Source organism: Pteropus medius, unplaced genomic scaffold, assembly GCF_902729225.1.
Source record: "Pteropus medius unplaced genomic scaffold, Ma_sr-lr_union100, whole genome shotgun sequence".
NCBI lineage: Eukaryota > Metazoa > Chordata > Mammalia > Chiroptera > Pteropodidae > Pteropus > Pteropus medius.
The window spans coordinates 3,729,613-3,757,580 of NW_024343578.1; the positions used below are offsets into that span (position 1 = coordinate 3,729,613).

The 27,968-nt window shown below is 55.5% G+C and overlaps 2 protein-coding genes across 19 annotated transcripts in view; one reads left to right on the forward strand and one right to left on the reverse strand.

Moving 5' to 3' along the window:
* The first annotated feature begins 59 nt into the window (after window positions 1–59).
* Window positions 60–8,832, forward strand: BAP1 (BRCA1 associated deubiquitinase 1). 5 transcript variants are annotated; one of them, XM_039867556.1, is made up of 18 exons: window positions 65–246; window positions 341–370; window positions 476–530; window positions 1,052–1,123; window positions 1,476–1,608; window positions 1,976–2,095; window positions 2,572–2,633; window positions 2,717–2,859; window positions 3,103–3,181; window positions 3,599–3,722; window positions 4,005–4,152; window positions 4,646–4,830; window positions 5,292–5,425; window positions 5,976–6,427; window positions 6,569–6,729; window positions 6,995–7,087; window positions 7,212–7,284; window positions 7,488–8,832. In XM_039867556.1, exons 1-18 carry the CDS (start codon window positions 210–212, stop codon window positions 7,619–7,621), a joined length of 2,235 nt encoding a protein of 744 aa, XP_039723490.1. In that variant the 5' UTR covers window positions 65–209; the 3' UTR covers window positions 7,622–8,832. The 5 variants fall into 5 exon arrangements, with proteins under 5 accessions (XP_039723492.1, XP_039723490.1, XP_039723491.1 ...); XM_039867557.1 differs by having other exon boundaries at window positions 3,653–3,722; window positions 5,976–6,454; XM_039867555.1 differs by having other exon boundaries at window positions 66–246; window positions 5,976–6,454.
* A 526-nt stretch (window positions 8,833–9,358) lies between these two features.
* The window catches only part of DNAH1 (dynein axonemal heavy chain 1), a 72,983-nt gene continuing 54,373 nt past the window's right edge, over window positions 9,359–27,968 (reverse strand). For 8 of the 14 annotated variants that reach the window (XM_039867544.1, XM_039867546.1, XM_039867548.1 and 5 more), the window contains 32 exons: window positions 27,631–27,809; window positions 26,288–26,518; window positions 25,397–25,593; window positions 24,779–24,914; window positions 23,616–23,824; window positions 23,221–23,392; window positions 22,267–22,458; window positions 21,834–21,944; window positions 20,901–21,086; window positions 20,286–20,477; window positions 19,421–19,588; window positions 19,139–19,330; window positions 18,822–18,953; window positions 18,211–18,336; window positions 17,474–17,593; window positions 17,210–17,359; window positions 16,913–17,073; window positions 15,841–16,066; window positions 15,513–15,708; window positions 15,033–15,184; window positions 14,378–14,574; window positions 14,009–14,153; window positions 13,592–13,750; window positions 13,385–13,516; window positions 12,833–13,003; window positions 12,574–12,753; window positions 12,328–12,504; window positions 11,663–11,833; window positions 11,367–11,497; window positions 10,625–10,976; window positions 10,065–10,299; window positions 9,406–9,527 (listed from right to left, as the gene is read on the reverse strand). In XM_039867544.1, the coding sequence (XP_039723478.1) occupies window positions 9,406–9,527; window positions 10,065–10,299; window positions 10,625–10,976; window positions 11,367–11,497; window positions 11,663–11,833; window positions 12,328–12,504; window positions 12,574–12,753; window positions 12,833–13,003; window positions 13,385–13,516; window positions 13,592–13,750; window positions 14,009–14,153; window positions 14,378–14,574; window positions 15,033–15,184; window positions 15,513–15,708; window positions 15,841–16,066; window positions 16,913–17,073; window positions 17,210–17,359; window positions 17,474–17,593; window positions 18,211–18,336; window positions 18,822–18,953; window positions 19,139–19,330; window positions 19,421–19,588; window positions 20,286–20,477; window positions 20,901–21,086; window positions 21,834–21,944; window positions 22,267–22,458; window positions 23,221–23,392; window positions 23,616–23,824; window positions 24,779–24,914; window positions 25,397–25,593; window positions 26,288–26,518; window positions 27,631–27,809 (5,600 nt within the window). Of the gene's footprint in view, window positions 9,528–10,064; window positions 10,300–10,584; window positions 10,977–11,002; window positions 11,498–11,662; window positions 11,834–12,327; window positions 12,505–12,573; window positions 12,754–12,832; window positions 13,004–13,384; window positions 13,517–13,591; window positions 13,751–14,008; window positions 14,154–14,377; window positions 14,575–15,032; window positions 15,185–15,512; window positions 15,709–15,840; window positions 16,067–16,912; window positions 17,074–17,209; window positions 17,360–17,473; window positions 17,594–18,210; window positions 18,337–18,821; window positions 18,954–19,138; window positions 19,331–19,420; window positions 19,589–20,285; window positions 20,478–20,900; window positions 21,087–21,833; window positions 21,945–22,266; window positions 22,459–23,220; window positions 23,393–23,615; window positions 23,825–24,778; window positions 24,915–25,396; window positions 25,594–26,287; window positions 26,519–27,630; window positions 27,810–27,968 lie in introns of those variants that run through there. The other 6 variants (XM_039867549.1, XM_039867547.1, XM_039867550.1 and 3 more) reach the window with 6 other exon arrangements.

Consider the following 27,968-nt stretch of genomic DNA (forward strand, 5'->3'; position numbering starts at 1 on the left):
CCCCGCGAACCCGCCGAAGATGAGCTCAGAGGCGGGGCCAAGGCTGTCGCGCTATGGTGACGTCTATCACCGGCGCGGGCGGGTGACGTGACCCGGCCCGTTGTCTGTGTGTGGGGCTACGGGCCCCGGGGGCTTCGGGGGCTCCCAGCGAGGGCGGCGGTGGGTCGGGAGGGCCTGGACATGGCGTTGAGGGGCCGCCCCGCGGGAAGATGAATAAGGGCTGGCTGGAGCTGGAGAGTGACCCTGGTGAGGAAGGAGCCGGGGCCGGGGGCTGGGGAGGCCGGGTGGGCCTGGGACGCGCCTACCTGACCACCACCCGCTCCTCTTGTCGCCCCATCAGGCCTCTTCACCCTCCTGGTAGAAGATTTTGGTAAGAGCCTCTCCTATCCACCAGACTCGGGCTGTGGGGACCCACTCTTGCGTCCTGCACGGCCAGGGGCTGCCCTTCCCGACTTCTTTACTTCCCTGATCGCAGGTGTCAAAGGAGTGCAAGTGGAGGAGATCTATGATCTTCAGAGCAAGTGCCAAGGGTGAGTGGCTTCGCAGCAGGACCCTCCTTTATACCTCAAGGGCTAGGGAAGGGCCTGGGGAAGGATGCCCCTCAAAAGGTGTAGTATCAGGAACTTCAAGTTGTAAAGTCTCATTTAAGGAAGCATCGCTCTTCGTTGGGTACCCTCCTGATCCAGCTGATATTTTTTTCTCCTGGTCTTCTCTCAGCACTTCCCTTCTCTCAGCACCTCCCCCGTCCCCCACCCCCCATACAAATCCTAACCTTCCTTTGGAGTACAGTTTAGCTGCCTTTTCTAGTCTTGGAGCAGGAAGCCAGCCCTTTCTCTACCTCCAGGTCACACAACACTTTCTGTGCAGCTGTAATTTAATTACTGTTCTAATGTGCCTGTGTGTGCCAGTGTCTTTAATCTCCACCGAAGGTTCTTGTATGGATTAGTTGGTGTGTGGCCCCTCTTGGGTCTTGCTTTGGTAATGTTGCAGAATAGAAGTGTGGAGGAACTGCTGCAGTGACTGAATCAAGAAGTCTGCTTTTATTTCTCAGGAAAGAAGGGGCTGATAGAGGTGTTCATTTCTTTCCTTGGCTGCATTGGAGCCCAGGCCTTGAGGTTTACAAGTGAGAATTGGTGTTTAAATTCCTCATCAGAGTTTTTGTTCTTTTCTCACCTTCTATTGTTACCCTGTCCTGGGCCATCGGTTCCAGCTTTTTTCCTCTTATCCCAGAACCGTAGACCTCATAAGGACAGTGGGTGGACTCCTGGAGCTGATGCTTGACTGCCTGCGGCAGGCTTCTGGGGTGTGAGGCTCAGGGCCACTTTGGGCAGTGTTGAGAAGAAACCGGGGGAAAGGTGGGATTAGGGGAAAGGCATCTGAGTGGTAACACAGTGCAAAGGAATAGAGGGAGAAAGAAAGGGGATGCTAATTGCCTTCCCCCACCTAGCTCTAGCTCTGCCGCTTATTTTCCCCAGCCCCGTGTATGGATTCATTTTCCTGTTCAAATGGATCGAAGAGCGCCGGTCCCGTCGCAAGGTTTCTACCTTGGTGGATGATACGTCTGTGATTGATGACGATATTGTGAATAACATGTTCTTTGCCCACCAGGTCTGCCGGGCTCTGTGTTCTGTCTGGAGGGTGGGATATTTCCATTTTCTTTGCTTGGGAAGTGGAAGTGGGGCAAGGCAGGAGGAGGAGATAGGCAGATACCAAGGGTGGTGGTTATAGAAGTCCCTTGGTGGAAGAAACTGAACTCTTTATTAAACAAGGGAGTATCTTCAGAGCAGTGTGGGGTCTTGAGTCTACTCTCTATGTCCCCAGACATCTGATGGGTATTTAGTTGAATGAACAAATATTATGCAAAGATGAGGGTTGTTGTCCACATATTACTGTCCCTCCCTGGGTCCCCATTCTTGGTGAATACGGGCTTCAATTGAGGGATGCTGTGTATGGGTGACTGTTCTTGGTTTCACAGCTGATCCCCAACTCTTGTGCCACTCATGCCCTGCTGAGCGTGCTCCTGAACTGCAGTAGTGTGGACCTGGGGCCCACCCTGAGTCGCATGAAAGACTTCACGAAAGGCTTCAGCCCTGAGGTAGGCCACAGTGCCTTAATCCTGGCTCACAGCTGGCTGGGCAGATCTGACTTCCAGGGCCACTGGTGATGCCGCCATGTGACATTTGGCACTTTGAAGCTTTTTCCTTTTTAAATAATGATTTAAATTACCTTTGACCCTTAAATTAATTGTGTAAGGCAATTGGTTTTAGGCTCAATTGTCAGGAAAGGAGATAAACCTAGGGAGGGAAGGAACATTCCTTAAATAACACCATTTTAGGACTATTTGTGTCAGCACTTTATCAAGCCATGTTGCTCTCCAATGTCCACTGATTACTGTGCAAGGATATTAGAGCCCATCTTTTTGGGGCTCCAGAGTTCTCTTCTGCCCTCAGGAGAGTCCACCAGTGTTTCTTCAAGTTCCTGGAATGCCTCTGGGCCTGCTTTCCTGAACTTTGTTTCCCACCCAGAGGATCCTGAGAATTTGTTTTGATGGCCTTATTTTCTTCCTTCTAGAGCAAAGGATATGCGATTGGCAATGCCCCGGAGTTGGCCAAGGCACATAATAGCCATGCCAGGTGTGTGGGAGCTGTGGGAGCTGATGGTGGTGGGATTGAGGAAGGACTGTCCCATTCTGGGCCCTGACTATGTCCTTCCCCAGACCTGAGCCACGCCACCTCCCTGAGAAGCAGAATGGCCTTAGTGCAGTGCGGACCATGGAGGCATTCCACTTTGTCAGCTATGTACCTATCACAGGCCGACTTTTTGAGCTGGATGGACTCAAGGTCTACCCCATTGACCATGGTAGGCACTCTGAGCTGGGGGCCCATTGGTTTTCTCTGCTTACCTACTAGGAAGCTAGGGTCCAGGGTCCTCAGGTGCTTGGGACTTAGTGGTAGGGGGTAGGTGTTGAGGACATCTGGCTCTGGCATTGCATTGCTTGACTAGCCCTTGACTCCCTGGCTCAGCTGCTTTCCATCCTTTCTCCTACTCTTGCCCAAACTCTGGGCTTCCAACCTGTTGACTCCTCATCTTGGTCTTCCCTAGGGCCCTGGGGAGAGGATGAGGAGTGGACAGACAAGGCCCGGCGGGTCATCATGGAGCGTATTGGCCTCGCCACTGCAGGGTAAGTGTCCTGTGCCTGCTCTTCCCTTAAAGCTTTGTTTCCACTGAGAGGGACATAGGAAAAGGAACCAAGGCAGAGAGAAGTCAGTTGACTTGTGCAAGGCCACATAGTGAATCTGGCAAGATTGAGCTTAGGTCTTGAGTTCCCAACTTGTTACCCTATTTCTGCCCAGGCTGCCTGTGGCCTGCTTTAGGATAGGCTCTGGAGGGGCAGGCAGGCCTTGGTGGAGCCCTAGGTGGTGCAGGTGTGTTGGCTCATTTCCTGCCAGGCCTCTCATACAGCCCATTGGAAGGTACCATCTCAGGTACCTTGCATGCATGGCCATCTGCTGCCTACTTGTTGGAGTGGGGCCTGTACCTATGGCTGATGGTGGGGCTGGGGTGGGAGCTGCCCTCACAGCTGTAGCTGTGACTGCAGGGAGCCCTACCATGACATCCGCTTCAACCTGATGGCGGTGGTGCCCGACCGCAGGATCAAGTATGAGGCCAGGCTGCATGTGCTGAAGGTGAACCGTCAGACAGTACTGGAGGCCCTGCAGCAGGTGGGTACCCTCTTTCCTGTTCCCTGCCTGGCCATCCCCTTCTCACTGGGACATTTGTCTCTGATTCCCAAACCATTCTGTCATGGATCTTGGCTTCAACTAACCACTCCCCTCCTTTGCACCCATCGAAAGGTGGGCCTTGGGGTGAGTAGGGAAAGTAGTTTTTAAAAAGAGGCTTGAGTTTGGCTGTTTTGTTGGTGTGGGCAGAGCCAAGACTCTTAGCTGTCCAAGGTAGAGGCTGGGGCTGCCTTCACTACTCTGAGCCTTGGATTCTGTTTTCAGCTGATCAGGGTAACGCAACCAGAGCTGATTCAGACCCACAAATCTCAAGAGTCGCAGCTGCCTGAGGAGTCCAAACCAGCCAGTGGCAAGTCCCCCCTGGTTCTGGAGGCAGGCAGGGTCCCCGCAGCCTCTGAGAGCACCCACACAGGTATTGGGGGTTTTAGGGCCTCTCATGGGCCCCTTCTACACCCCCAGCGTGACCTGGGTGACCCAAGTAGAGCAAGTCTTTTTCTATGGCAACATTTGGGCAGTGGTTCAGAAGCTTCTATGGGAAGTATGAAGGCCAGTGCCTGTAGCCCTCTCCCACTAGAACATGGAGGGAGAGCAGTTTTTCCCTAGAGAAAGGCACCTGTATAGAGCTGCCATTACTACAGGCCCACAGGCCCCTGAGCCTTCTCTGTAATTTATATTCCCTTTCTGGTTTTCTTAGAAGCTTTTTTCTTTCCACTTCTCTCTCTTTTTCCACCTTGTCTTCTGTGTCTCTGTGGGCACATGACTTTCCATTCCACCAGCTGGCTCAGCTATTCTCTGGAAAGCGAGGGGAGGAGTGCTGTGTCACAGGACTCGGGAGATAGTGGGCTGGGGACAGCTTTTCTTGAGGATCTGGCTGAAGGTCCTGTCTGTGCTCCTTCACCACTCAGATGGTGTGGAGGAGGTGGCTAGTTCATGCCCACAAGCCCTGACGCACAGCCCTCCTAGCAAACCCAAGCTGGTGGTGAAGCCTCCAGGAAGCAGCCTCAATGGGGTTCCCCCAAACCCCACTCCCATTGTCCAGCGACTGCCGGCTTTTCTGGATAATCACAACTATGCCAAGTCCCCCATGCAGGTGAGCTGGGAGTGCCCCTGCAGAATTCCATTTAGGATTCTTTGGAGAGGTTGCCATAGGCAGTTTTTCAGATGGTTCCTAGGTGTTCATCATCTACCTGGGCCTGGTTCTTCTGATACTCATGGGGGCTTCGGGAGGCAAAGAGAGCTTCTCTAACTTTAAATCCAGCCTAATGGCTATGGGGCTGAACATTTAGATCACATTCGTTGGGTACAACTCTGTGGGTAGAGTTCTGCTGGCAAAATGTTTCAGGGCACTCTTTGTCTCAGCAGCCCTGCATAGGCTGGTAGTGTGGGTGGGCAGCAGCTTCCCTAGGAGCCAAGGGTGGGCTCTGGAGCACCTGGAGGGGTTCAGTGGACTCAACTTGGAGAGCCATGTTGGTTTTCTCTCCGGCTATGAGTGCTGTACCAAGCCTGGGCTGACTGATCCCTGCTTATGGCTGCCCTGGGTCTCTGCCCCAGGAGGAGGAAGACCTGGCAGCAGGTGTGGGCCGCAGCCGAGTTCCAGTCCGCCCACCCCAGCAGTACTCAGACGATGAGGACGACTATGAGGATGATGAGGAGGATGACGTGCAGAACACTAACTCTGCCATCAGGTCAGCCTCAGCTCTGTAAGGCTGGAAGTGCTGAGTGTTGCATACCCTATCTTGAATATTCCAGCCCATGTCTTAGAATGCCCCTCAGCAGATAGACAGTGCTGAGCACCTGCTGAGTGTAGGGCCCTGGGGGAAGCTGGCATGAAGGGGCTGACTTCAGGTCCCAAGACATTTTTGGAGTGCTGGGGGGTATGGCTGAGCATATTTAACCAAACATCAAGACATGTCCTGTTGGGAGGTGGACTTTTGGCTAGGCCTTAAAGAATTGGATGAGGCAGGGATGGAGGAGATGAGGCAGGGGTAGCTTTGCTGGAAGATATGATATTGGCAAAAAGCCAGCAACTGGAGGTGTCCTTTGGGGACACCTGGCTTCAACTGTCTGAGGTTAGGGTGCCAGGCTTGATGTGGCTGGGTCAGGCTACTGGACTGATTGTGAGGAGCTATAGGGTCAGTCCCTGGATGCCAGGATGTATTCAGACAATTCTGGGCATTGCTGGGTATGTGGTCACCTGGCCCATTTCCTTGGCTTACCTCTCCCTGGGCCCCACAGGTATAAGCGAAAGGGGCCAGGGAAGACAGGGCCATTGAGTGGCTCTGGGGATGGACAGCTGTCGGTACTGCAGCCCAATACTATCAACGTCTTGGCTGAGAAACTCAAAGAGTCCCAGAAAGACCTCTCGATTCCCCTGTCCATCAAGACCAGCAGCGGGGCTGGGAGTCCAGCTGTTGCAGTGCCCACACACTCGCAGCCCTCGCCCACCCCCAGCAATGAGAGCACAGACACAGCCTCCGAGATTGGCAGCGCTTTCAACTCACCACTGCGCTCACCTATCCGCTCAGCCAACCCAACGCGGCCCTCCAGCCCTGTCACCTCCCACATCTCCAAGGTGCTCTTTGGAGAGGATGACAGCCTGCTACGTGTTGACTGTATACGCTACAATCGTGCTGTACGTGACCTGGGTCCTATCATCAGCACAGGCCTGCTACACCTGGCTGAGGATGGTGTGTTGAGTCCCCTGGCACTGATAGGTGGGTCTTGGGCTGGCCCACTGGCCATTTGGTGTACCAAAGAAGGAGGAGGGAGGTGGCCAAGTGACCAGTGTCCTGCACTCTGATGGGTCTTTTCATGCCTTTTTTCCCCAGAGAGTGGGAAGGGTTCTTCACCCTCCATCAGACCGAGCCAAGGCAGCCATGTGTCTGGCAGCCCAGAGGAGAAGGAGGTGGTGGAAGCTGTAGATGGCAGAGAGAAGGCTGGGCTGGTCAGGCCTGGTGAGCCCTTGAGTGGGGAGAAGTACTCACCCAAGGTGAGCCCGTGTGGTTTTCTCTTCTAATCCTGGCAGAAGGAAGGACCTGGGGCACTGCTGCCCAGGGCTGAGTTCTTGATTGGAAGTTTGGTGTCAAGGTTAGTGGCTGAAGCTAGGCACCAGAAAGGCTGTCTATGTTGCGTAGTGGCAGGGGTCTCAGCCAGCTACAGGCAATCTGGCTGCTTTCCTTGCCTCTTGCTGCTTGGTAGTGTGGCTTTGTTGCTGACCAGCCCCTACTTATGGGTGCAATGCTGGGTTTTGGCAGGAGCTCCTGGCACTGCTGAAGTGTGTGGAGGCTGAGATTGCAAACTATGAGGCCTGCCTCAAGGAAGAGGTAGAGAAGAGGAAGAAGTTCAAGGTGGGTCATCTTTCCCGCTGGCTGGTCCTCTGCCCCTATCTTCCAAGAAATGCAACCTCCCAAGGTCAGCTGGTGGCAGCTCTGAGGAAATGGGCTACATTACCTTCATCCTTTTCTCCTACAGATTGACGACCAGAGAAGAACCCACAACTATGATGAGTTCATCTGCACCTTCATCTCCATGCTGGCTCAGGAAGGTGAGGGGACTCACTATTGCATCTTACCTGGCATGACTTGCTGTGGGCCATGCCCCTCAGGTCCCCCCTCTGTCAGGCCTCTACTGAGGTTTGAGCAGACTATGGGGCTCAGGAAAGGTTGTGAGAACCTTAGCTCTGGGCCTGTTGAACAGGTGGCTGCTGATCATCCAGCCACCTGCTCAAGGGCCTCTACCTTTCCACAGGCATGCTGGCTAACCTGGTGGAACAGAACATTTCAGTGAGGCGGCGGCAAGGGGTCAGTATTGGCCGGCTCCACAAGCAGCGGAAGCCTGACCGGCGGAAACGCTCGCGCCCCTACAAGGCCAAGCGCCAATGAGGACTGCTGGCCCTGACTCTATAGCCCGCTCTTGCCGTATGGCCCTCACCAGGGCCCCTTCCCTGCCCTACTACCCCCTTCCCAGTATTACTGAATAGGTCCAGCCAGAGAGCCCAGACCCTGGGAATGGGAGCCAGGCCGAGATTTCCTGCGTTGTGCCTCTGGGCCTGGTAGGGCAGGTCAGCCCCATAGTGCTCAGGAAGCAGCAGCTGGAGCTGGGGCACAGTGAGATGCTGCAGCTTCCTCCACAGCTGGCTGTGGAGCTGCAGGACTTGGCCTTTCTGCCTGGGCAGCAGAATATATATTTTGCCTACAGAGATGTCTATTTTTCTGGGCTCTGGCCCATCTTGCCACCACTGTGTTGACATAGCCAGTTTCCTGACTTTGTCTTCTAATAGCTGTCATCTTGGTGGGGCCTGGGTGGGCATTGGCCTGCTATGCTGGCCCCAGCTGCTGGTTGTTTCTAGTTTTGAGGAAGTCAGGTCTGCTTTTTGTTCCTCCTGGGAGACCTCCAAACTCAGGGACCCAGCTGCTGGGCTGAGTTGGGAGTAGAGTGTCCCAGTGGGGGTGGAGTGAGCAGCCTCTGGGGTCCCATGGCCTGAGAAAGAGGAGTGTTTAAGCTGTTTGGTGGCTTCTAACTCCCTCATTCCAGTTGGGCTTGTCAAGTCTGCTCTCTGTGGCAAGGCTCTGGGCCTTCAGTGTTGTGGCCCTGATAATGGGTCTGCCTTGAGCTTCTGGACTCTGTCCCTGGAGCCTGGCTCAGAGGAGCCTCTGCCCAGCCCCTCAGTATTACTATATCTCCCTCTTAGGGGTAGCAGAGACAGGGATGCTTGCAGGAAACTGGCACCACTCAGCTTTTCCTGCCATGCCAGCTTCCATAGCCTCTGCAAGGCATTTAGGGTCAGGAACAGGACCAAGACAACCAGTTGGAGCCCCCATGTTCCCAGAGGGCCTGATGCCAAAGGGTAACGGGCCAAGCACTGCCTCTGGAGCTTGGGCCCTAAACAGTCCTTTGGCCTCTGCCAGATGGCTTTGAAGGTAATCCAAGCAGGCCCCTTATCTGTACATAGTGGTGTGGGGGAGGGAAGGCAGAGAAGCGGGGTGGGAGACAGCTGACAGGCATGGCAGTTGCCTCTCTGTGCTGAACACAGCCCGACCCCTTGAGCCCCTGTAAATATTGGATCAATGAATGAATAAAACTAAAAAATGAACCTTTGTGTTGTTACTGGCCTGAGGTTTGAAGTCTAGGCTGATAGGGGTGAGGACCCTAACCACACCTGTGACCAGAGAGGTGAGAAATATGCATTCTTGGGCATCCAGACTTCTGGGGCAGAGATTCTTAGGACTCTAAGCTTAGCATTTAGGACCTGAGGTAAGGAGGGCCTTCAGGTGGGCTATGGAAACTGAAGAATTGTGTGCAAGGTGTATTTTGGGAGGAGAGGGCCATACCATGGCTTTTACCAGATCTGATAGATTTGCAACCTGGGAGATGCTGGGGCTCTGGGTGATGAGGCCGGGCTTCCTCTAGTGCTCTCCCTGGAGGGGCTCTCACACCTTGTAGGGATCACCTTTCTCCTTGTTGCACTTGGACAGGTCCAGCATGTCAAAGCTGCCACCTCTGACCCTTCCCCCTGTTAGCCACATTCTTTTGAGGCTGCTGCAGCCCCTTATGTTCACTTTCCCTGGCAGTGAGTTCTGCAGAAGGGGTCTGATGTAAGCAGGTAAGGCTCAACTGGACTGCTTAGAAAACTCAACTTTAATGGCCCCCACCCTTCGGTCCAAATCTAGTAGTCCAGGGCACAGATGAGGGCCACACCACGCTTTATCCAGTGTCGCTGGGGCTGGTTGGAGGGGATCTCCACAGCAATGACGTAGTTGGTGGAGTGGCCAGTGGTTGATAGTGTTCCTAGAGCAGGTAACAAGTGGTGAGGGTTAAGTTGTTTGCCAAAACTAGAGCGGGGACAGGGTAAAGGAAATGGATTTGGTAGACTGAGTTGGGGACAAGGAGGGGTCCCTGACCCAAGAGGAAACCTGCCTGGTGAATGAGTCTGGCCAATGTTCAGGCCTGCCCAAGGTTAATGCACTGACTGAGGATAGGTGGCAGTGGGAGAGTTGATGGCACTGCTCATTTCCTCTTGGACATAGCATAGGCCTATCCCCTTTCTCTAGGCCTCAGTTACCCACGTTGAACCTCCATTGTCAGGCTGGGTTCCCAGGACCCAAGGTGGGTCTGCTGAGGAAGGCAAGAAGATGGTGAGCTCAGGGGTTACTTTTATGGATTGAGCTGCCACCAGGCTCTGTCTTTGCCCCTTTGGTCTCACCACTGCTTACTGACCCCTGTCAGCGATCTTGTTCCACTAACCTGAGTCACACTAACTGGCCTGGGCTGGCCCAGTCCTGGGCCCCCACCTATTGTATAGGTTCCCTGCCCTGGGTCCTGTACCAGCACGGGTCAGTGTCTTGTAGATGGGACACAGATAGAAGGCCTGGTTCTGGATCTTGCGGTTGGGCATCGGCAGGAGCCAGATAACGGCCATCTCCGTGTATAGCTCCTTGGGCCGAGACTCAGCCAGCTGGAAGGCCGTGGGGTCCCAGCGGGCACCTTCCAGGAACAATCCATGGATGTAGCACCCCTCTTCGGGCCTTTGCTTGAGCTCTGACACTGACTGGCTCATCACCTGTGGTGGGCACACAGACACGCCCACACATATCAACACCCAGAATCTGGATTAGGATTTGGGTCTAGAAGTACAGACTCCCTCCTGAGAGTTCTGCCTGCCTGCCTATCACTCACTTTCCATTTTAGCTGGTAGCCTGCAGTCTGTATCCTGCCCCCAGGAATTTCTCTAGGGCTCATGGTCTCTTCTGGCCTGGCTCTCCTTGCCCACCCACAACCCCCACTCAGGGATCTCCCGAATCTGTCAGCCATCTGTGGCCTCAGGTTCCTCCTATCTGGGCCGTACCTCAGCCTGTCACCTGACCTGGCCATAGCTGTGTCCAGACCTTAAAATCAAAGGAGATGGTGTCGATGGAGATGACAGACTTGCGTGCAAAGTTCTGCAGCGTGCCTGTCAGGAAAGCCTGGGGGAAGAAGAAGCCACTGATCCAGAAGACGGCTGGGATGCCCCCTTGGATCCAGGTCTGTAGGAAGTCTAGGCGCTGCAGCAGATCCATGACCCATGAGGACAGTGGCTTGAGCGATGGGTAGGCCTTGGCATTCCAGAGCTTAGGCACAGTGTTGTTGTATAAGCTAGTAGCCATCAACTCCAGCTGCGAGGACATCACCACCAGCCCCTTGAGCGCCTTGAGCAGGTCTCGCAGTGTCTGTGTGATCACCTGCAGCAGCCGGTTGTACCTATGGGCCAGTAGCAAGGAGGCAGGCAGTGGGCCAGGGCCATGTGGCAGTATCTATACTCTCCAGTTGTAGGCCATAGACAAAACAAAACAAAACAAAACAAACAATGGCCAAACATAGAGACTAAGAGAGAGAGAGCATAGAACTGCTTGGACATACTGGTATCAATCCCCGCTCTGGCCCTTAGCAAGTGTGTGACCCTAGACTGTTCATGTAACCGTTTTGGGCCTTGGTTTGCTCATCTGTAAAATGGGAACAATAAGAATGTGGCTGAGTTAGAGGATAGATTTATAGCATTTGTCATGGCACCTGGCCCATAGTAGCTCTTGCTGTCTTTCTCTACAGCCCTTTGGTCCACTGACTCAGGGCTGGTAGTGGTGGGGGGATTACCGAATGACCTCCTGTACCAGCACCGTGTTCATTGACTCCTCATACAGCACCGGATACTTGGTTATCACCAACTGCAAGTTGATGGGCTCAGGCACCTGGAGCAGAATGTTCTGGGCCACATCCTGTACTATCTGTAAGGGCAAAGGGATACTGGGGGTCAGGGCTGCCCCCACCCCCTCCAACCCTTGTAGGATTTCACATGAACAGAGTTCCTTCCCACAAGGGAGCAGGCAGGATGGTGGGTGGGAGATTGGCCCTGCCCAACTTTTGGGCCCCTTTCCCGTGCTGCCACCTACCTCCTCCCGGCCCTGGCCGCCCACAGAGGACGATTTTGGTTGCAGCCGTATGATGGCACCGAGCAGGGCGTAAGTCTCATTCTGGGCGAAGGTGATGTTGGCATTATCATGCAGGCCAAAGATCTCCGGCATGTCGTTGAGTGGGAGGCTCTTGATGTAGGAGAGGTAGCCCTGAAGAGTAGGAGGGCGCAACTGAAGCCCCTGCCTGCGGGCAGCCCTCCAATTGAGCACATCCCCCACTCATCACTCTGGTTGTAACCTGTTGTTCTTGGAACTCCTCTGAGATGTTCTGTGAGTGGCCTCTGCCTCCCTCCTAGCCCCCTTGTCACTGCCATCCAACTCCCTGCTACTTCATTTGGCTGCTCAAACCTGTCACACTCCCACCTTTACACTGATGACTCACACTCTGGAGGAATGCCTGACTTATCCCCTGACTGCTCCCCACACATCTTAGCTGAAGAAGCGTTTCCTCAGGGAGCCCTCTGTGACTGTGTGGGCTGGGTCAGGTTGCCCCTGCCTTACTGAGTAATTGCACTCAGGCAGTAGTGGCTGCCTTTGCGGGATGGATTAACCAATGAGAAGGAGCTACTGGAGGGCAGGGGCCAGGTCTTCTCTCACCCAGCACTCAGGTGTTCACAGCACCCCAGAACCCAGAGTGTGCTTACATTCAAGTCATAGGTGGGTTGAATCTGGTGGTAGACGCCTGAGGTACTATAGCTGTACTCAGGTAAGAGGACATCGGGGTTGTAGAAGTCCTCCAGAATGTTCATGACACAGCGGCGATCCCAGTCGTCAGTGACACGGCCCCCATAGTTGATCTCCCCTGCTGTGTACTTGAGGACCTATGGGGTGGGTGGGTGAGGGCCCACACAAGCGCCCAGTCTCCTGCCCCCAGGTTGCCCCTAGCCCACCTTGTAGGGGATGTCGTCATACTCATCCAGGAACATCTTGAGCTGGCTGATGCAGATGCGCAGGTCCCCATCCGTGAACTCGTAGGGGATGTTGAAGCCCAGGGCCCCAAACTTTCGGCGCTCTAGTGCGTTCCCGTGGAACAGGCACAGAGATAGCAGCAGGGATTTGAACTCTGTCACCTACAAGAGATGGAGGGCAGCACACGTGAGGGGTGAGGACGGGGTAAGGTAGGGTGGGACACTGTCAAGTGTGCCTTACCTTGTGACAGGAGTTGAAAAAGTCATCACTGAGGCTGCTGTAGGATTTGAGCAGGTTGGCCTTGACCCCACGTGGCGGCTCAATGGTCATCTTGGAGCCATTCTGCAGGATGGACACTGGGAACTTGTTGCTGGGAAGGCTAGTGAGCCACAGGCGGAAGTCCCGGTGGACCTGATGACCACATTCCATGTGAGCATCGAGATCCACACCTGGTGGCCTCCCCAACACCAGGCTCCGTCCAACTCAGAAACCCTGGGCCACACTCAGCCTGACTTCACCCTTGGGTGGGCCAGGCCAGGCTGCACAGACCACAGGTTAAGAATATGGGCTTTGGTAAGTCTCAGGGTCACTGGTTTGTGCTGGGTAGCCTTGAGCAAATCACATTATCACTGGCAACAGTAACTTGGAGGAAGATTAATGCAATTGATGCATGCTTCATGTGTCAGTTCCCTAGCACAGGCTAGGCTGAGTAATTTGGGGGACCATCTCATTCAGCCTCACAGTCTTGGGTGGACACGTTAGTACTCCCTTCAGCAGAGGAAGTTGGGGCACCTTGTCAGGATTGATGTGCTCGATGAGGCGCTCTAGGGCTGGCATCCAGCTCGGGGCCAGGTGGCAGTTCTGGAAGAAGACCCACTTGCCCCTCTCTATGGAGCTGCGCATCATGGCTTCTGCCCGAGGGCCCTGTGGGGGCAGAAGTGCTGAGTGGCTGGGACCAGCTGGCCGGGCCCCCCATCACCCTCCCTGCCCCACCCTTACCTGGCCCTGGCCCAGGGAGATGGCAGAGAGCTTCTTGGAGAACTTCATCTCTTCAGCAAACTTGTACAGGTCGGCAGCAGGGTCAGTGCCAGGAGACAGCACAAAGATGAGGGGCGTGGTGGAGTTGGAGTCTTTGAAAACCACTGACAGGTTGGCTGTCTACAGGGCAGGGAGAGATTCTAAGGCCACCTGGGGCTAAGGAGGCACAGGGACCAGGGCAATGGAGGGCAATCTTGGGGGCTCCGAAAGAGGTCCCAGGGTAGCTTCCTGGCGGGGTCTGGAACTCCCAGAGCCTTTGGAGTGGTGGGGCTAGGAGTCCTAGCCCGATCAAGGCTGCAAAAGTATCTGTCCAGGTGCAGCCAGACCCCTGGGACCCAAGGTGAGGATTAGCCCAGGGCACTGGCTGGTAGCACTTGCCTGGGGCTCAATGAAGCGTGGTTCCAGGTTGGCGGCCACAAAGTCTTGCATGGCGTTAGTAACCTTGTCCCCACGCAGACAGCGCAGGACCAGCAGCTTCTGGAACTGGTCCAGGTACTGGTCCCAGATGCCAGGTAAGGGTTCCCTATAATAGTTCCCATATCTCCCTGAAAGCTGACCAATTGGAGGGCACTGGCCACAGGGACTCTACTGGCTAGATGGCAGAGGAGAATGGGGTGGCCGGGGACATGGAAGAGATGTGGTCATAGCTGCAGGGCAACCCTGGGTGGCCCCATAAAGAAGGCTCCTGTGTCTGAAGTCTCACCTCTTTGATATGCCCACCCTGCCATGCCCTGGGGCCCAGCTCACCGGTGGGGCTCGGGGCTGTCAAAGATGGCCCGGAATTCTGAGAGGTGTTCCACAAAGTCAACAGCAAAGGAGGAGAAGGCTGGCAGGTTCGAGAGTGCCAGGATGTCTCGCCAGGCCCGGTCTGACAGCCAATCCACTGCAGGGTTCTCAGTCATAACCTGGATGGAGCCCCCGGACAGGAGGTAGCGCCACTCACTCTGGCAGGGGACAGAGGGAGGCTAGTGCCAAGCCCTATGTGCCTGTGAGCCCACCCAGCACACAGTGAGGGCTTGAGCAGTGGTGGCTGTCACTCTCACTACCTTGGCAGAGCTTTCCAGCACACTGCGAAGTACCTGGGGCTCATGAGAGCATAAGCTGGGAGGCTCAGGCCAGCCTCCATGCCCTTCAGCATACCCAAGGCTCTGAGAAGGCCTGCACTCATATAGAGACTGTTTGGACCACAATTAACCCAGGGTCTCCTGGCTGCTTTTAAGCAAGGGACTGTGTTTCCTGAGGCCTCTGCCCCTTTGCTCTTACTGTACCTTCATGCCTGGACTTCCCTTTCCTTTCACCTTGTCCTCCCAGGCCCTGCAATGGGGCAACTCCTCAGGCAGTCTTTCCTGGACTGCCAGCTCCCCCGCAACCCCGCTGCTCAGCTGCCCCTCTACTCATGCACTTGGTTGATCTTGTTCTCGTTCATCATGATGCGGGCACACAGCAGGAAGGCGAACATCAGCTTGTGCTTCTCAAAGAGGCTGCGGCAGACATTGCTGTAGAGGTTATAGGTCAGGTAGCGGTTGATGTTGGCAATGCGCTTCTTCAGGTTGTCTGCAGGGCAGAGAGGTGATGGCAGCACACCGGGAGAGGAAAGGGAAGCAAGAATCCTGGGTCCAGCTCAGCCCTGCCAGTCGCCCCTACAGCTACAGGGCAGTCTGGGCCTCCCGTTGGTGTTTTGGGGTTCCCAGTAAAAGGGCTTCGAGGAAGGTAGGTAAGGCTGTGTGTATGTTCTTATTGGGGTGTGTCTGAGCATGTGCAAGTGACTATGGGTGTGAGTTTATGTATGTGCCCACTGTAGAAATGTGTTCACATGTGTCCCGTCTGTGCCAGGGTGGGAGCCGGGCATTTGAGTCAATGTGTGCATGAGTGCCAGGGCTACCTGCCCTCTCTGAGTTGGCGATGCCCGAGAGGAAGATGTTGAGAAACCACTCGAGGGAGTACTGGTACATGGGGTCGACGTTGGCCAGGTCGGACACACAGAAGAAGAGGATCTGGGTGCGGACAGCCACGGGTATGTACTCCATGCGTGTGAGATCAATGTCCTTCTCTGTCTGCTCTGCAATCCTGACCTTGGCCTGGGGGTGCAGTAGGGGAGTGGTGGTTAGGCCCAGGTAGGCTGGCAGAGTAGCAGGCAGAGTGGGTGGGGACAGGGGTCAGGCCTAAGGCAGGTAGGGAGAGGCAGGCAGGGTGGGCAGGCAGTTGTCAACCTGGATTTCTGCAGCCTTCATCTTGGAAGCTTCCAGCACCTTGATGAGTTCCATGTCATCCACAGGGTTGCCTTCAGAGGAGCTGAGCCGGTACAGGATCTGGTCTTCAATGTCCTTCAGCTCCTGGCGCATCTTGGCATTACTGATAATCAGCTGGTTCTTGGCTTCTTCCAGGTCGGGCCGCTCCTCAGCCACTACCTGGCCCAATAGCTGGTCCTCTAGGCCACTGCCCAGGGCAGGGAATACCTTGTCTATAATACCTGGTGGGCCCCAGAGGGCCATCCTTGAGCCTGCCCACCTATTTATCTGTGCTCCTGGGATTCCAAGAGCACAGAGACCCTGCAGGTGTCAGCCTGGGAGGCCTAGCCTGTCTCAGACTTCAGGGATAATGCAGAGCCTGCCTTCAAAGTGACCGGTTCTCAGTGAGAACTCGGGTGGCAACCTGGTTCCCAGTAGGGGCAGGCAGTTGGATATATAAGCTGCTGAGGTATCTGAAAAACTCCCTCTCAGGAGGGAGCTGTGGGTAATTGGGAGGGACAGGACTTAAGGAGGAGACAGGGACATCCCCTGCTCTGTGGAGAGGTTTATAGTGGCCACTGGCATGAAGGCCTTTGCATGGAGCAGGCCTGTGGGGTTTGTGGGTTGGTGAGGCCCGTGTGGGTGGCCAGTGAAAGCCATAGTGCCTGGGCTCATGGCAGCCAGGGCAGGAAACAGGGCTTGAGTTCAGGGACCCAAACTATGCTCAACTCAGGGCTCCAGGACAGCTCTATGGGTGAGTGCACAAAGGGAAAGGGCATCCGGACGAGATAGGGCTAGTGCTCTTCAGGGAGGCTGGGGGTGGGTCTTGACCATGGATAAGGATGGTTGGGTGTGGGGTTTTCTAGGTGGAAACGGTGCAAGTAAGGGAAACTGGTAAAGGGGCTGGAAAGGCCTGGAAAGACGAAGTGACCAGAAGAAAGCTGGCGGTGTCTCTGAGTCAGGGAAAGACCCACTGAATCCTGGCTTTAGGGTAGGAGAGGGGCAGCTGGGCAGGCTGAGCTGATGCTCAGGAGCCTGGGGGCTGGGGGCTTACCTGGGCGACAGGGTGAAGTTGATGAGGGTGAGTTTGGTGGCAATCTCGGGGGTGTAATGTGGGTTGGGCAGCTTGGTGGTGATGTACATCCTAAAGTCCTCATGGTAGGGGATCACTGTGTCCCCTAGTTTCAGCACTGTGTTCCCCTGCTGCTTATATGTCTGTGGCGGGTGGGATGGGCAAGCACTGTGACCTGGGCTTCACCAGTGTGGCAGGGGAGGGAGGCTGCTCTCTCCCCTGTCCAGGCTGTCAGTCTACTCCCAACCCCCTCCCCGCCACCCATGGCTGCAGACTCACCTGCTTGAGCAGCACAGGCTCCAGGGCTGGGTCTAGCTCCTCGCCCACATTCTCTAGAAGACAGGGCTTTCCAAAGCGGATGGCATTCTCCATGCTGCGCAGGAAGTCACGGTCACTCAGCTTGAACACATCCAGCCCATTGTCCTTCTCCTGGGGGGATAGGGGGCAGGTAGGGGCTGTGGGGACTGAGAGCCAACCTGAGGCTCAGCTAATCCCTGCTAAGCCTTGCTGGGCGGGGTGGTGGCATCTGGCAGGTGGGCTCACCATGTTCTTGATCCATTTGTTGGCCTGGCCCTGAGGGTCAATGAAGTGGGTCCAGCGCTGGGAGAACTGGTTGATGACCCCGTTCTCCACTGACAATGTGTCATTGGGGAGGCCAGCAATCTGTGGGGCACCAGGCGCCATACTGAGTTGGGGATCTCACATAAACAGGGTCAGCTGGGACATCAGCTACTTTTAATCTCATGCTTTGACTACGTCTGTCCTCTACTCATTGGTGGGGAGTAGGAGGTGACAGTGTGCTCCTAAGTTGGCTGGCTCCCAACCCCTCCTTCACTGGTCTTTCTGTCCTCTTGCCTACTGAGTCCTCGCTCAGACCATCTCCACAGAGCCTGCAGCCCATTGGCCTAGGCTCACCCTTGACCTCTGTCTACAGCCTCTTGGTTCTCTCCCTGGCCCAACTCTACTTGCCCTTCACAGTCCGGCTCAGACATGACTTTTAATGAACCTTTCTTAACCCTCACTCTGGACACTGCTCTTCCACTTCACCCTCACTCTTCAAGCCACTCCTTGAACTCTCTGCCCACAGTTAGCTGGCAACTGAGCCACATTCCACTCAGCTTTCTCCTCTCCTACCCGCCACCCTCTTGCTGGGCCCAGGTGGGTTCAGGGGAGGCATCTCTAAGAAGATTCAGGAAAGAGGGTGGGAGAGAGGAAGGAGGCTCCTGGCCCAGCTCAAACCATGGCCTAGTCCAGTCACTCCAGCCCCCCTCAGCAGGCACCTGCCAGGAGCGGATCTTCACAGGGTTCCCCAACGTCCCGATTAGCGTGGGCTCAGAGGTGTGTGGGACATGGTGGATCTCGAGCTGCTTGACCCAATGGTTGTAGAGGACTGTGCGGTACTGGCCCTGAGGAGATGCCAGACTCGGGTCCATCCCACCACAACACCTGCAACACCCTCCCACCTCCCCCTGCACCCCGGCTCTTGGTAGTTGTACACAGAGGTCAGAGCTCAGATGTGGAGCTGGATTCTTTTACTCTAGTTTCACTTGGCCTCCATAAACCTCAGCCCCTCATCTGTGAAACAGGTGTAATAACAATGCCCACTTGTCAGGGCATCTGTGATGATTAAATGACATACACACTGCAAGCCCAGAAGTGCAAGCTCTATTTCCCACTGGAAGGCCAGCCCTGCCAGGGTGAGTTTTCTGGCTGTTTCATGCACTGCCATATCCCCAGTGTCTGGAACAGCCCCTGGCTCAGACGGGGCACCTGTTTAATGAGTGAGTGAGGGAAGAGCTGCCCTGCAGGCTGCCCCTTGTAGAGGTGAGGCCTCAAGGCAGGGCCTCTTTGGGAGGGAAGGCTATCTCAGGTAGGGATGGGGGTTCCTTACCGTGAAGGGGCCCAGGTAGGCCACAAAGCCGGCAGACACCAGCACATTGCCAGAAATGTTGTTAAGCATGTGCTCCAGGTTCTCCACTGTCTCTTGCCAGCGCACCTTCTCATCCGACAGACCATTAATGAGCTGCAGAGGCAGCCCCGTGGGGTGAGCTCTGGGAGGCTCAGCCAGGGGCCAGGGTGTCCCTGCCCGGCGTAGCCCCCAGGCTGCTGGGGAGGGGTTGCAGACAGCTACCCCAGGCTCCAACCACCACCCAGACACTTCAGCCCAGCCTGTGGCAGGCCATACCCTCCCCTGAAGGGTGTGCACACCTTGTCAGCTCGGCTCAGCCTCTGCTCACATTGCTCGCACTTCAGCTCCAGCTCCTCCTTCTTGGCGATGCATTCTCGGTACCTGGCCTGCATTGTGGCAATGCCGTCCTCCACCTCCTGCAGGCGCTGCTTTGCCTCCTCCAAGATCTTCTGTGTCACCTCCAGGTCGTCCTGGGCCTCCCGCAGGGCTTGCTGCAGAGAGAGGGATCAGGGTTAGCTGGTCTAGTGCTCTAGGGAGACCTCTCCCCACTTCCCTGCCTCCCAGCTACACCCAGTCCTTACCCGCTTGGGCTCTACGGCTTTGGCCACGAAGTGGTATTTGTGCATGGCGCGCACCCACTGGCAGATGGAGGTGCAAGCCTTGGACACTTTGGCAATGGCAGCGGGCTGGAACTCTTCATTGTCGATGTATGGCTGGATGGCTTTGATCACTGCTTCCCCAATGTTGTCCTGGACACGGGAACCATGGGCCTCAGGGGGCTGCTTCCCAGGGAGGACAGGGTAGTGGTGCCCAACCAGGTTCATGTTCAAGGGTAATAATCTCTACTCCGAGAACTCACCACTTCCTGGGGCTCTTGCCCCACCCTGGGAGAATCCAACCTGTCGTTCAGGATGGGCCCAAGAATCTGCATTGCTCATGAACTCCCAGAGCTCAGAGCCTGGGACCAGGGTAGCCTGAGCATCGGCTGTGAGCACTTCTGATTTGGGCTTACATAGGCCTGTGGGGCCTCTGGTTTCCAGTGCCCAGACGGAAGAGGAGGTGGAGGGATGGGGAAACCCATAGCGGGTCCAACTGCATTCCAGATGGTGAAGGTCTAGGCAAGCCATGGGGTTGCAAGGAGGAAAAGGCATGAGAATCTCTAAGCTGCGGAGCCTTGAAGTAACTTTGGGTGACATCCTATGGGCACAGGAAACAGCCCAGGGCCCAATTTCCTCAATATTCATCTGTTGGTGGGTCTGTCTGTCACCCCAACCAGTTGGAGAGTCCCTCTGGGCCAGGATCTGGTTCCTGTCAGCTCTATAGCCACAGGGCTGTGCGTATTGCAGGCAGAGGGAGACAGGACAGAGACCCCAGCACTGTGGTGGGGCAGGGTCCTCTCCCCACTTCCCTTCACTTACTGGCTGCCCAGGTACCTGGCATACTCACCTTGTCAAATTTGAAGAGGCTCTCAAGGAAGCGGCCAGGGTCCTGTAGCAGCCCCTTGCCAGGCTCCCAGTAGTCATCCACCTTGGAGCCAGGCCTTTCTCCAGGCACCTTCTTGGGCTTAATGCCTTTCATGATGCACACAGCCTCTATGACTAGCTTCACACCAGGAGGCGGCCGCTGCATGGCACGCACCTGTGGACCAGGCAAAGAGTGGAGAGGGAGGAAATCCATCTCTGAGTTGGTATTCCTCGGGTAGGGGCAGCTGCCAGACAGGGTGGGCCCTACTAACCAAGTCTACTACCACAAAGGGCATGCCCGAAGACCCCTGAGGTTGGCCTCAGCCTATGATTCCTGCTGTTCTCCCATGTACCTAGGCCTGGCCACCAAGTCCTGGAAGCTCACCTCTCAGGGCCCAAAGCCCTCCCTATGTTCCTGCCTGGGCACTGGGGCTGGTACAGGAGGTAAGGGCAGGTGGCTGGATTCAAGCCCTATTTCTGTCCTCACCTCTCAGCACATGACCCCCAAGGGATGTGTAGAGGGGACCTGGGGGCTAGGATCCAAGAGGCACTGGGAATAAATGCCAGGGGGAGCTCTGGGAGACGCTTGGCCACCAACCTCAGTCACATCATTCTTGTTGAGGTTGCGCAAGCTGGCCAGGGCTGCATCCAGGGCAGGTAGTGCCTCATCCAGATCCTTCTGGGCATCGTCGGCAATAGCTTGTGCCTTCCTGGCCTTCTCATTGGCCTTGATCTCCTCTGCCTGCACTGATTTCCGGGTCTCCTCAGCAATGACCGTGTCCACCTGGGAACCAGAGGCAGGGAGGGCTCATCTGGTGGCCAGTGTCAGGGACAGGTGTGCCCTCCTTCCCTTTCTCCTCTTTGCCTCTCCCCAAGTGGATGGAAGTGAGAGTTGAGATGTTCCATTCTCCAAGGGTCTCTCGGCTGTGACAGACCATGGAGATCCAGAGTGCCAGGAGTCTCTTCCAATCCTGAGTGTTCACTGTGTGCCTGGCATGGGGCCCGGCTTTATACGCTTGAGCATAACTGCCTTATGGCACAGGGCCCTCTAAGCCCATAGGACACCTCCATGCAAGACAGAAAAAGGCATTCCTCCCGCAAGTCACTGTCTTTCCATCTCCTGGAAAAATGTTTCAATACACTGACTTTGTAGAGCAGGACAAAACTGCTTCTGTCAAAAAGCAGTCATAATGACTATGCAAATCTTCGATGTCTGCTGGTGGGGGTGGGGGTGGGGGTGGGGCTGCTTGGAGGAGCCCAGAGAGAGACTAGGCAGTCTATGTTGTGATTATTGGGGTTTGGATTTGTCTGTCCTGCTCTTTACCATATCCCCTGCCCAGTGCAGTGCCTGGCATAGAACAGGCTCTGACCAAGCATTTGTTGAATAAACAAATGATTACTGAATGAAGAAATAACACAGAGAGGCTAAGTAACCTGTAGAGGTCAGGCAGCTAGTGATCTTGTGGTTACATGGAGATGCCAAGCTTCCTCAAAAATACTGACATCAGGGATGTGCCTGGGGCATTCCTACCTTGATCTGCTCCATGGTGAGCGTGGTGTCCTTGGCAGCCTCTTCCAGAAGGGGGCGCATAATCTCCAGTTCCTCCTGCATCTTGGCCACGTCCTCAGAAGTGCGCAGCAGCTGAGGGTGTAGGGTACAGACAGCTGGGCCTGAAGCGGGCTAGGGAGAGGGTCCTGAAGGGCTGCCCTCTCTCATGAGTGAGAGGCCGTGGCCGGCAGCTTCAGTGGTCCCCAGGCTGCCCAGTGGACCCCAGAGGATGAGAGCAGTCCCCTGAGAATCTATTAAGTGGTCTGCTGTGGCCTGGCCCTTGGCTGGCAGCTTTTGCTTTTTCGATGTGGGAGGAAGCCACCCATTTAAGCACTGTGGGCTGCTCTGGATCAGGGCTAAGATGGAGCAGGCAGAACCCAGCTGGCTATTGACTACAAGCCCCACCCTGGCCCACCTTGTCAAGGCCACTCTTCATGCGGTTCTTGGCGGTTTTCAGCTCCTGTTTTTTCTGCCCGATGAGAATGGAGAAAATATTGAGCAGCTCCAGGTAGCTCTTGGGGGTCACATAGTTGTGGCGGGCCAGCTCAGCCAGGTACTCAATACACTTCTTGGCCACCGACTGGTGTATATACACACAAACCTGAATCTGTGGGATGGGAGACCATGGATGGCAGCCTTGTAGAGCCCCCAGCAAAGAGGAGGCACCAGGGTGCCCTCGAAGCCACTGCAGCCTGGTCCTGAGGAGGGAACCATGTGCAGCAACCTAGATGCCCGTCACACTCACTTTCTATGACCTTACAACTTCCAGGTCAAGGTTACCTATTCTGCAGATGAAAAACCCACCACCCAGAGATGTTAAGGGGCTTGTTCAGGTTCTACAGCTGTCAAAAGCAGAGCTAGCTTTGAATGTGGACCCAGGTATCTCTCAGCTCTTGGTCCAGTGCCTTTGTCATAGCCCCTATGACCTGCCTCTTTTTGAGAGCCCTAATGTGGGGCCCCCTTGGATGCTGAATCTAAGGGAAGGGAGAACCTAAGGCCACAGCATTGTTGAGGGAAAATGGGGAATTGGCTCACCCTGGCTCTTGGTCCCCAGGTATTCATCACTCTCTCGAGTTGGACTAGTCAAATCTAGACCCCTGCTTTTATGGTCTCTGGGTTGTGTCAAGGTGTTCTTTGAAGAAACCCTCAGAGAATAGGATAAACAGTGACTGTGTTTATCCTATTATGCCCAACCTCCCATGTTACTGTGATGACCTTGTAGCATTCCCATTATACAGATGAGAAAACTGAGGCTTAGACAGGTAAAGCTATTTGCCCAGAGGCTTACCATCAGTGGTGGGCCTTGGTGACCCCAAGCCCAAACCTAAACATTTCCCCCTGATGGCTTGCTTCTAACCAAGACACCTACCAGTCCTTCAATTACTTCGGAGGTGGCTTCCAGTTCTGGGATCTCATTCAGAAATATGGTGGCCACAGATTCCAGGGCCTCTGCTGGCCACTCGTTAAACCAGTCGATGGTACAGCAGTTGACCAAGGAGGGGAACTGCCTCAGGCGAGCTCGGAAGACCTCTCCAATGGGGCTGGAAGGTTGGGAGTCCAATGAGGCCCCTAAGACCCTGACTTACACACCCAGTAACCCAAGACCCAGGACCCCTCCAGAGCCTGGTGGTGTGGCGGCCAGGAAGCAGCAACACAGTAGCCAATGGCATGGTGGCCAGGCCCAGGCCACTTCTCTTGAAGTTAGGCCCAAGTGCGCCCCCACATATCCATGCTGTCCCGAGCAGCTGTCACGGCTGCTTGTACCTCATACACAGCACCATGTGGATGTTGCTGCGCACACGCCCCATGTAAGCAGCCATGAGGTTGGCCTTGGTGGGCTGAAGGCCCTGCTCCTGAACATAGGGCCGCATGGTGTTTATAATCTGGTCTTGCTCATCCAGGGTGTAGAGGTTAGGAATGTCGCCTGAGTTTAGGACATTGTTGATATCCTCCAGGAAGGACTCATTCTTGATCTGGGGAAGGATGGGGGTAGAAGAACGGAGGCTTGATGACGGCCCCTGGGGTTTACACTCCACAGCCACGGTCTCACTGGACCTTCACAACAGCCCCACTTTATAGACCATGCCGCTACGTCTCAGAAAAGCCCCAGGTCATATAAGTGACTTCGCAAGTTGTGGTCTAGGACTTGCACACAGGCCAGCCCCACGACAGAGACCCTGAACATCACCGCGGGGTTGTGGAAGGGTCCTGGGTGGGAGATGTAGCATCTTCCTCCTCGCTTTCCAGGCCTCTCCATGCCTCAAGTTACTTACAGGAGGAAACCAGGCCACAGGCAGAAATGGGTCCTTGCCCAACTCATATGGTCAGGGCCTGGCCAATGTCAGAGGGCACCCTCACTTGGCTGACTCCATGCAAGGAGTCCAGGGGTAGGAGCGGAGGGGCCTTTGCCAAGGTGGTGCACATTCCTGGGCTTCAGTCTTAACCCAGTCTGACTGCCAGCCAGGTTTAAGCTCTGCTGTATTTGTCTTGAGGCCCCAGCACCACAACCTCTCCTTCTCTTGGAGATATGGGGAGAGGCCTCATACATAGCAAGCTCCAGAGGGAGCTGCCCCTGATAGGGAACCATGAACACAGCACTTTGGGCTCAAGTTCTGTGGTTCTTGAGGTGGGAAGCTGTTGGCCAGTGAGTGGGGTGCTGCTTGTGATCAGCCACGGTATCAAGGACCTTCTTTATCCTTGGGGTATAGTAATGATCTATGCTGTTAGCTCTAAGAAGCTATATTTGGTCCCACATGGCTGACCCACCCATCTGTGGCCTGCCCCCTCCGCCTGGGTCCCAGTCATCCCTCCCAAGAACCGCCCCACTGACAGTGACCTGGGCATGAAAGACTGACAACCTTCCAGGATGCCATGCCGGATGGGATTGTATCCAGCCCACCATGGACCCTGCCCATTGCCCATGGCACCTGGGTGTCCACAAACAGGAAAGTGATGGGCAGGTTGTGCAGGCCAGCCTTGAACAAGACCTTCTTGACATCATCGCGCCACTCGGTCATGCCATAGTTCTTGGATAGCTCAATCTGGAAGCACTCATACTCGGCCCTGGAGACAGGAGTTGGGAAGAAGCCTGACAGAGCTTGGCGCCAACTGCTGAGATGCTAATGGGTGCCTATGCCCCACCCCAGCCATCCAGAATCTTGCTCTAACCCCAGACAAATTGGCAAACTCTTCAGGCCGTGACCTGCTCTCTTGCTTCCAGACCTTTGTTCAAGCTGTTCCCTCAGCCTGAAATACTTTTCTCTTCCATCCTCCCAGATCTGATTCTGGGAGCAGGCCCATGGCCGCCACCTCTAGGAATCCCTCCTGGATGCCTGCAGCGACATCCCCTCCCCACAGCAGCACAGGGCACTGCTGCTGCCTCTCCTTGGACACCAGGTTCTACTCATAGTCCTTCCAGAAGCCCATGGGTTGGGAGAGTCTGGCTCGGGGTGGCCCCAGGTTTTCAGCACTGTAGACGGGACTATAGATGGGACTGATAGCCTGCCACCAGCCAACCCCTGCCCACCGCGTCTGGGGGCTCTCACATGTGCGAGGCGAGCCGTGTGAGGGAGCTGCGGCCGCTGCCACCCACGCCCAGCAGGAGTGCGTTGCCTAGCGCCTGGCGCAGGGTGCGGCTGATACGGCAGATGTGGCTCATGGCGTCCATGAAGAGGACCAGCCTCAGCTTGGCTGTGTTGATCTGGTTGTAGTCCTCCATGTACTCTTGGATTACCTGCATCATCTGGGGGATGGTAAAAACTAGGTCCTCCCTCTGTTCTCATGCACCTGGACGACGCAGAGGAAGTGCACCCCTAGCAGGGCCCACCCTGCTCCTCTGTGGATGGAAGGGTGTTGGGCCTTAAGAAGCCAGGTCTGTCTGAATGAGGCCTGACCCATTGGACATCCTGAGGCATGAGGGTCAGTGTCAGTGCCCTGCCTGCTTCCTCTGGGGCCCACCAGGATCTACTGAACCGGGGCCCTGCTGGGGCCCTAGTTCCTCCTGGGAACTAAGAGAGGATATGTGTAGAGAGATACCATCAGAAGGCTCACTCCAGTTACACAGCTCTAAGGCCACTGACCAAGGCCTCTTCCTGCCTCTTTAGGGTCCTGGCTCAGACTCTTGGCCCCAGGGGTCCTGCTGGCCCTCTGTGAGTGGGATGAGAGCTGCTGAAACCAGCACAGCATGTTTCTGTTCACAGAGCCTGTCTCAGTTGAACCATAGGCTTGTCCTCAAAGGTGAGTCAAGCGGGGCCAGCTGCACCTATTTGACAGGTGAGGAAATGGGACTCAGAGAGGCAAATGCTAGCCTGAAGTCCTGGAGCTGGCCTTCTAACCCAGTGTCCTCACACTCTGGTCATAGCATCTGGGCCTGAGTCCCAAGGGTGCAGAGTGAAGAAGCCACCACCAGGGGTAGGGCATCAGTTGGGCTCCCTCACCTTTTTCTCGCTGGTGATGAGTTCGTAGGACTTGACATCGGAGCCTGGAGACATGAAGTCCCCGTAAAGGATGGGCTGGAAGGGGCAGACCTCATTGAAAGCCACCTCCCACTCCTCCATGTGGCCTTCTAGGAGCTTGTCGAACCAGCTGCGGTCCTCTTCGTTCACCAGGCGGTCACGGAACACGCGGCAGCTCTCATGGTACCACAGTCGCAGCAGCTGCACCTTGTTCTGCAGACACGCCAGCATCAGTGCCCGCCTTTGGCTCTGGGCCCTTAGCCACCTCTCAAAGCAGCAGGAGCAGGAGGGTGGAGTGGAGGCGCAGCTCCTGGGCCTGGGTGTCCCATTGAGACCTGGCAAGTGCTATGCACAGGAGCTGCTCGAAGGTACATCTGCTGGCCGACTGAAGACCGAGTCCTGCAGAGTGCTGTCTGGGTCTCTCTGCCCTCAGCTTCAGGCCCAGTTGGCCAAGTGCCTCCTGGGCACCCAGCTCTATTAACTGGTCATTGATTCTCCCCTCTAGCGGCCCCCATGGCTCCCTAAACTCTAAGCCCAGGAGGAATGCCTGATTCTTCTTAAACTTCCCACATTTAACCACTCAGGTAACTCCACTGATTTGACTTGTAAATCCCCTCTGACTTTGCCCCCATCTCTGTCTCTGCTGCCACCCACCATCCCTGATTCCCTGCCTCCCCCTGGGCGACTGGATTGCTCTTAGGAAGCCCCCAGGCTCTTCTCTCAACTCCTTTGGCTATAGTTTGGCAAGACCAGAGCAGCTTCTGTCCTTTTACCCTCTTTCCCTGGCCCTGGGCTCCACACACACTGACCTGTCTATTCCCCATTCTGGAAATCTGTCCCCTCCCTACCCCACTGGCTCCCCATCTCCTTCAGGACACTTCTCCCTGGCAGCCCACAGAATTTGCTAGAGCCTGCCCAGCACACATGGCACCTACTCCTTGCTATACTTCCTGCTCCTTCCACCTGGATGCCTTTAGATCCTGGAAGGCATCCCACTCACCCTCCCTGCAAGTCTCGCACCCAGGGCCTCCATCAGGAACCCTCTTACCCCTTGGCCTTGCCCTGGCTCCCTCTTCTGCGTGGCCCTATCACATGCCCCATTCTAGGCATGGGTTTGATCTGTAAGGTGGAGCTCAGCTGCATGAAGGCAGGGCTCCTGGGGGCCTGGTGCCCACTATGTTCCCAGCCCCCCTTAAGACCTGGCCTGATCAAGGTTGGGAAGTATTTGGGCATGGTGGCTTAAAATTGGGAGGCCAGGGAGGATAGTGAGGGAAGAATGGGCACTTCTCTACTGGACACTGGGGTGGGACCCACCAGATCCTCACCTCGACCTTGGCTGGATTGGCCATGAGCATTCCCTGGAAGACCTTGGAGAGGTCCCTTAGGTTGAAGGTGTAGTGGGACTTGGCTGGGGTGGGCAGCAGCTGGGAGGTGATGGTGGAGTACACCATGATGGTAGCTTCCACGAGGGGATTTGTGAAGTGGGCAATGTTGGGGGCCCCAGCTGTGGGAATAGGAGTGGGTCACACAGGTGGGAGTTCCCTGTGCAGCCTCTGCAGATGTTAGACCCCTGCACTTCCCAGTGCTGTGTTCTACTACAGACACCCCTTCTTCAGGCAGCATGCTTGATTCCACCCACCCTTCAGCCCCTCTTGGATGCCAT

Bases quoted from the DNA above. Each gene is read 5' to 3' on its own strand.
- BAP1 (XM_039867555.1), top strand. From the start codon at position 210: ATGAATAAGGGCTGGCTGGAGCTGGAGAGTGACCCTG. The intron at 2,860-3,102 runs GTAGGCACTCTG...GGTCTTCCCTAG, and splicing joins GGTCTACCCCATTGACCATG to GGCCCTGGGGAGAGGATGAG. The intron at 7,088-7,211 runs GTGGGTCATCTT...TTTCTCCTACAG, and splicing joins AGAAGAGGAAGAAGTTCAAG to ATTGACGACCAGAGAAGAAC.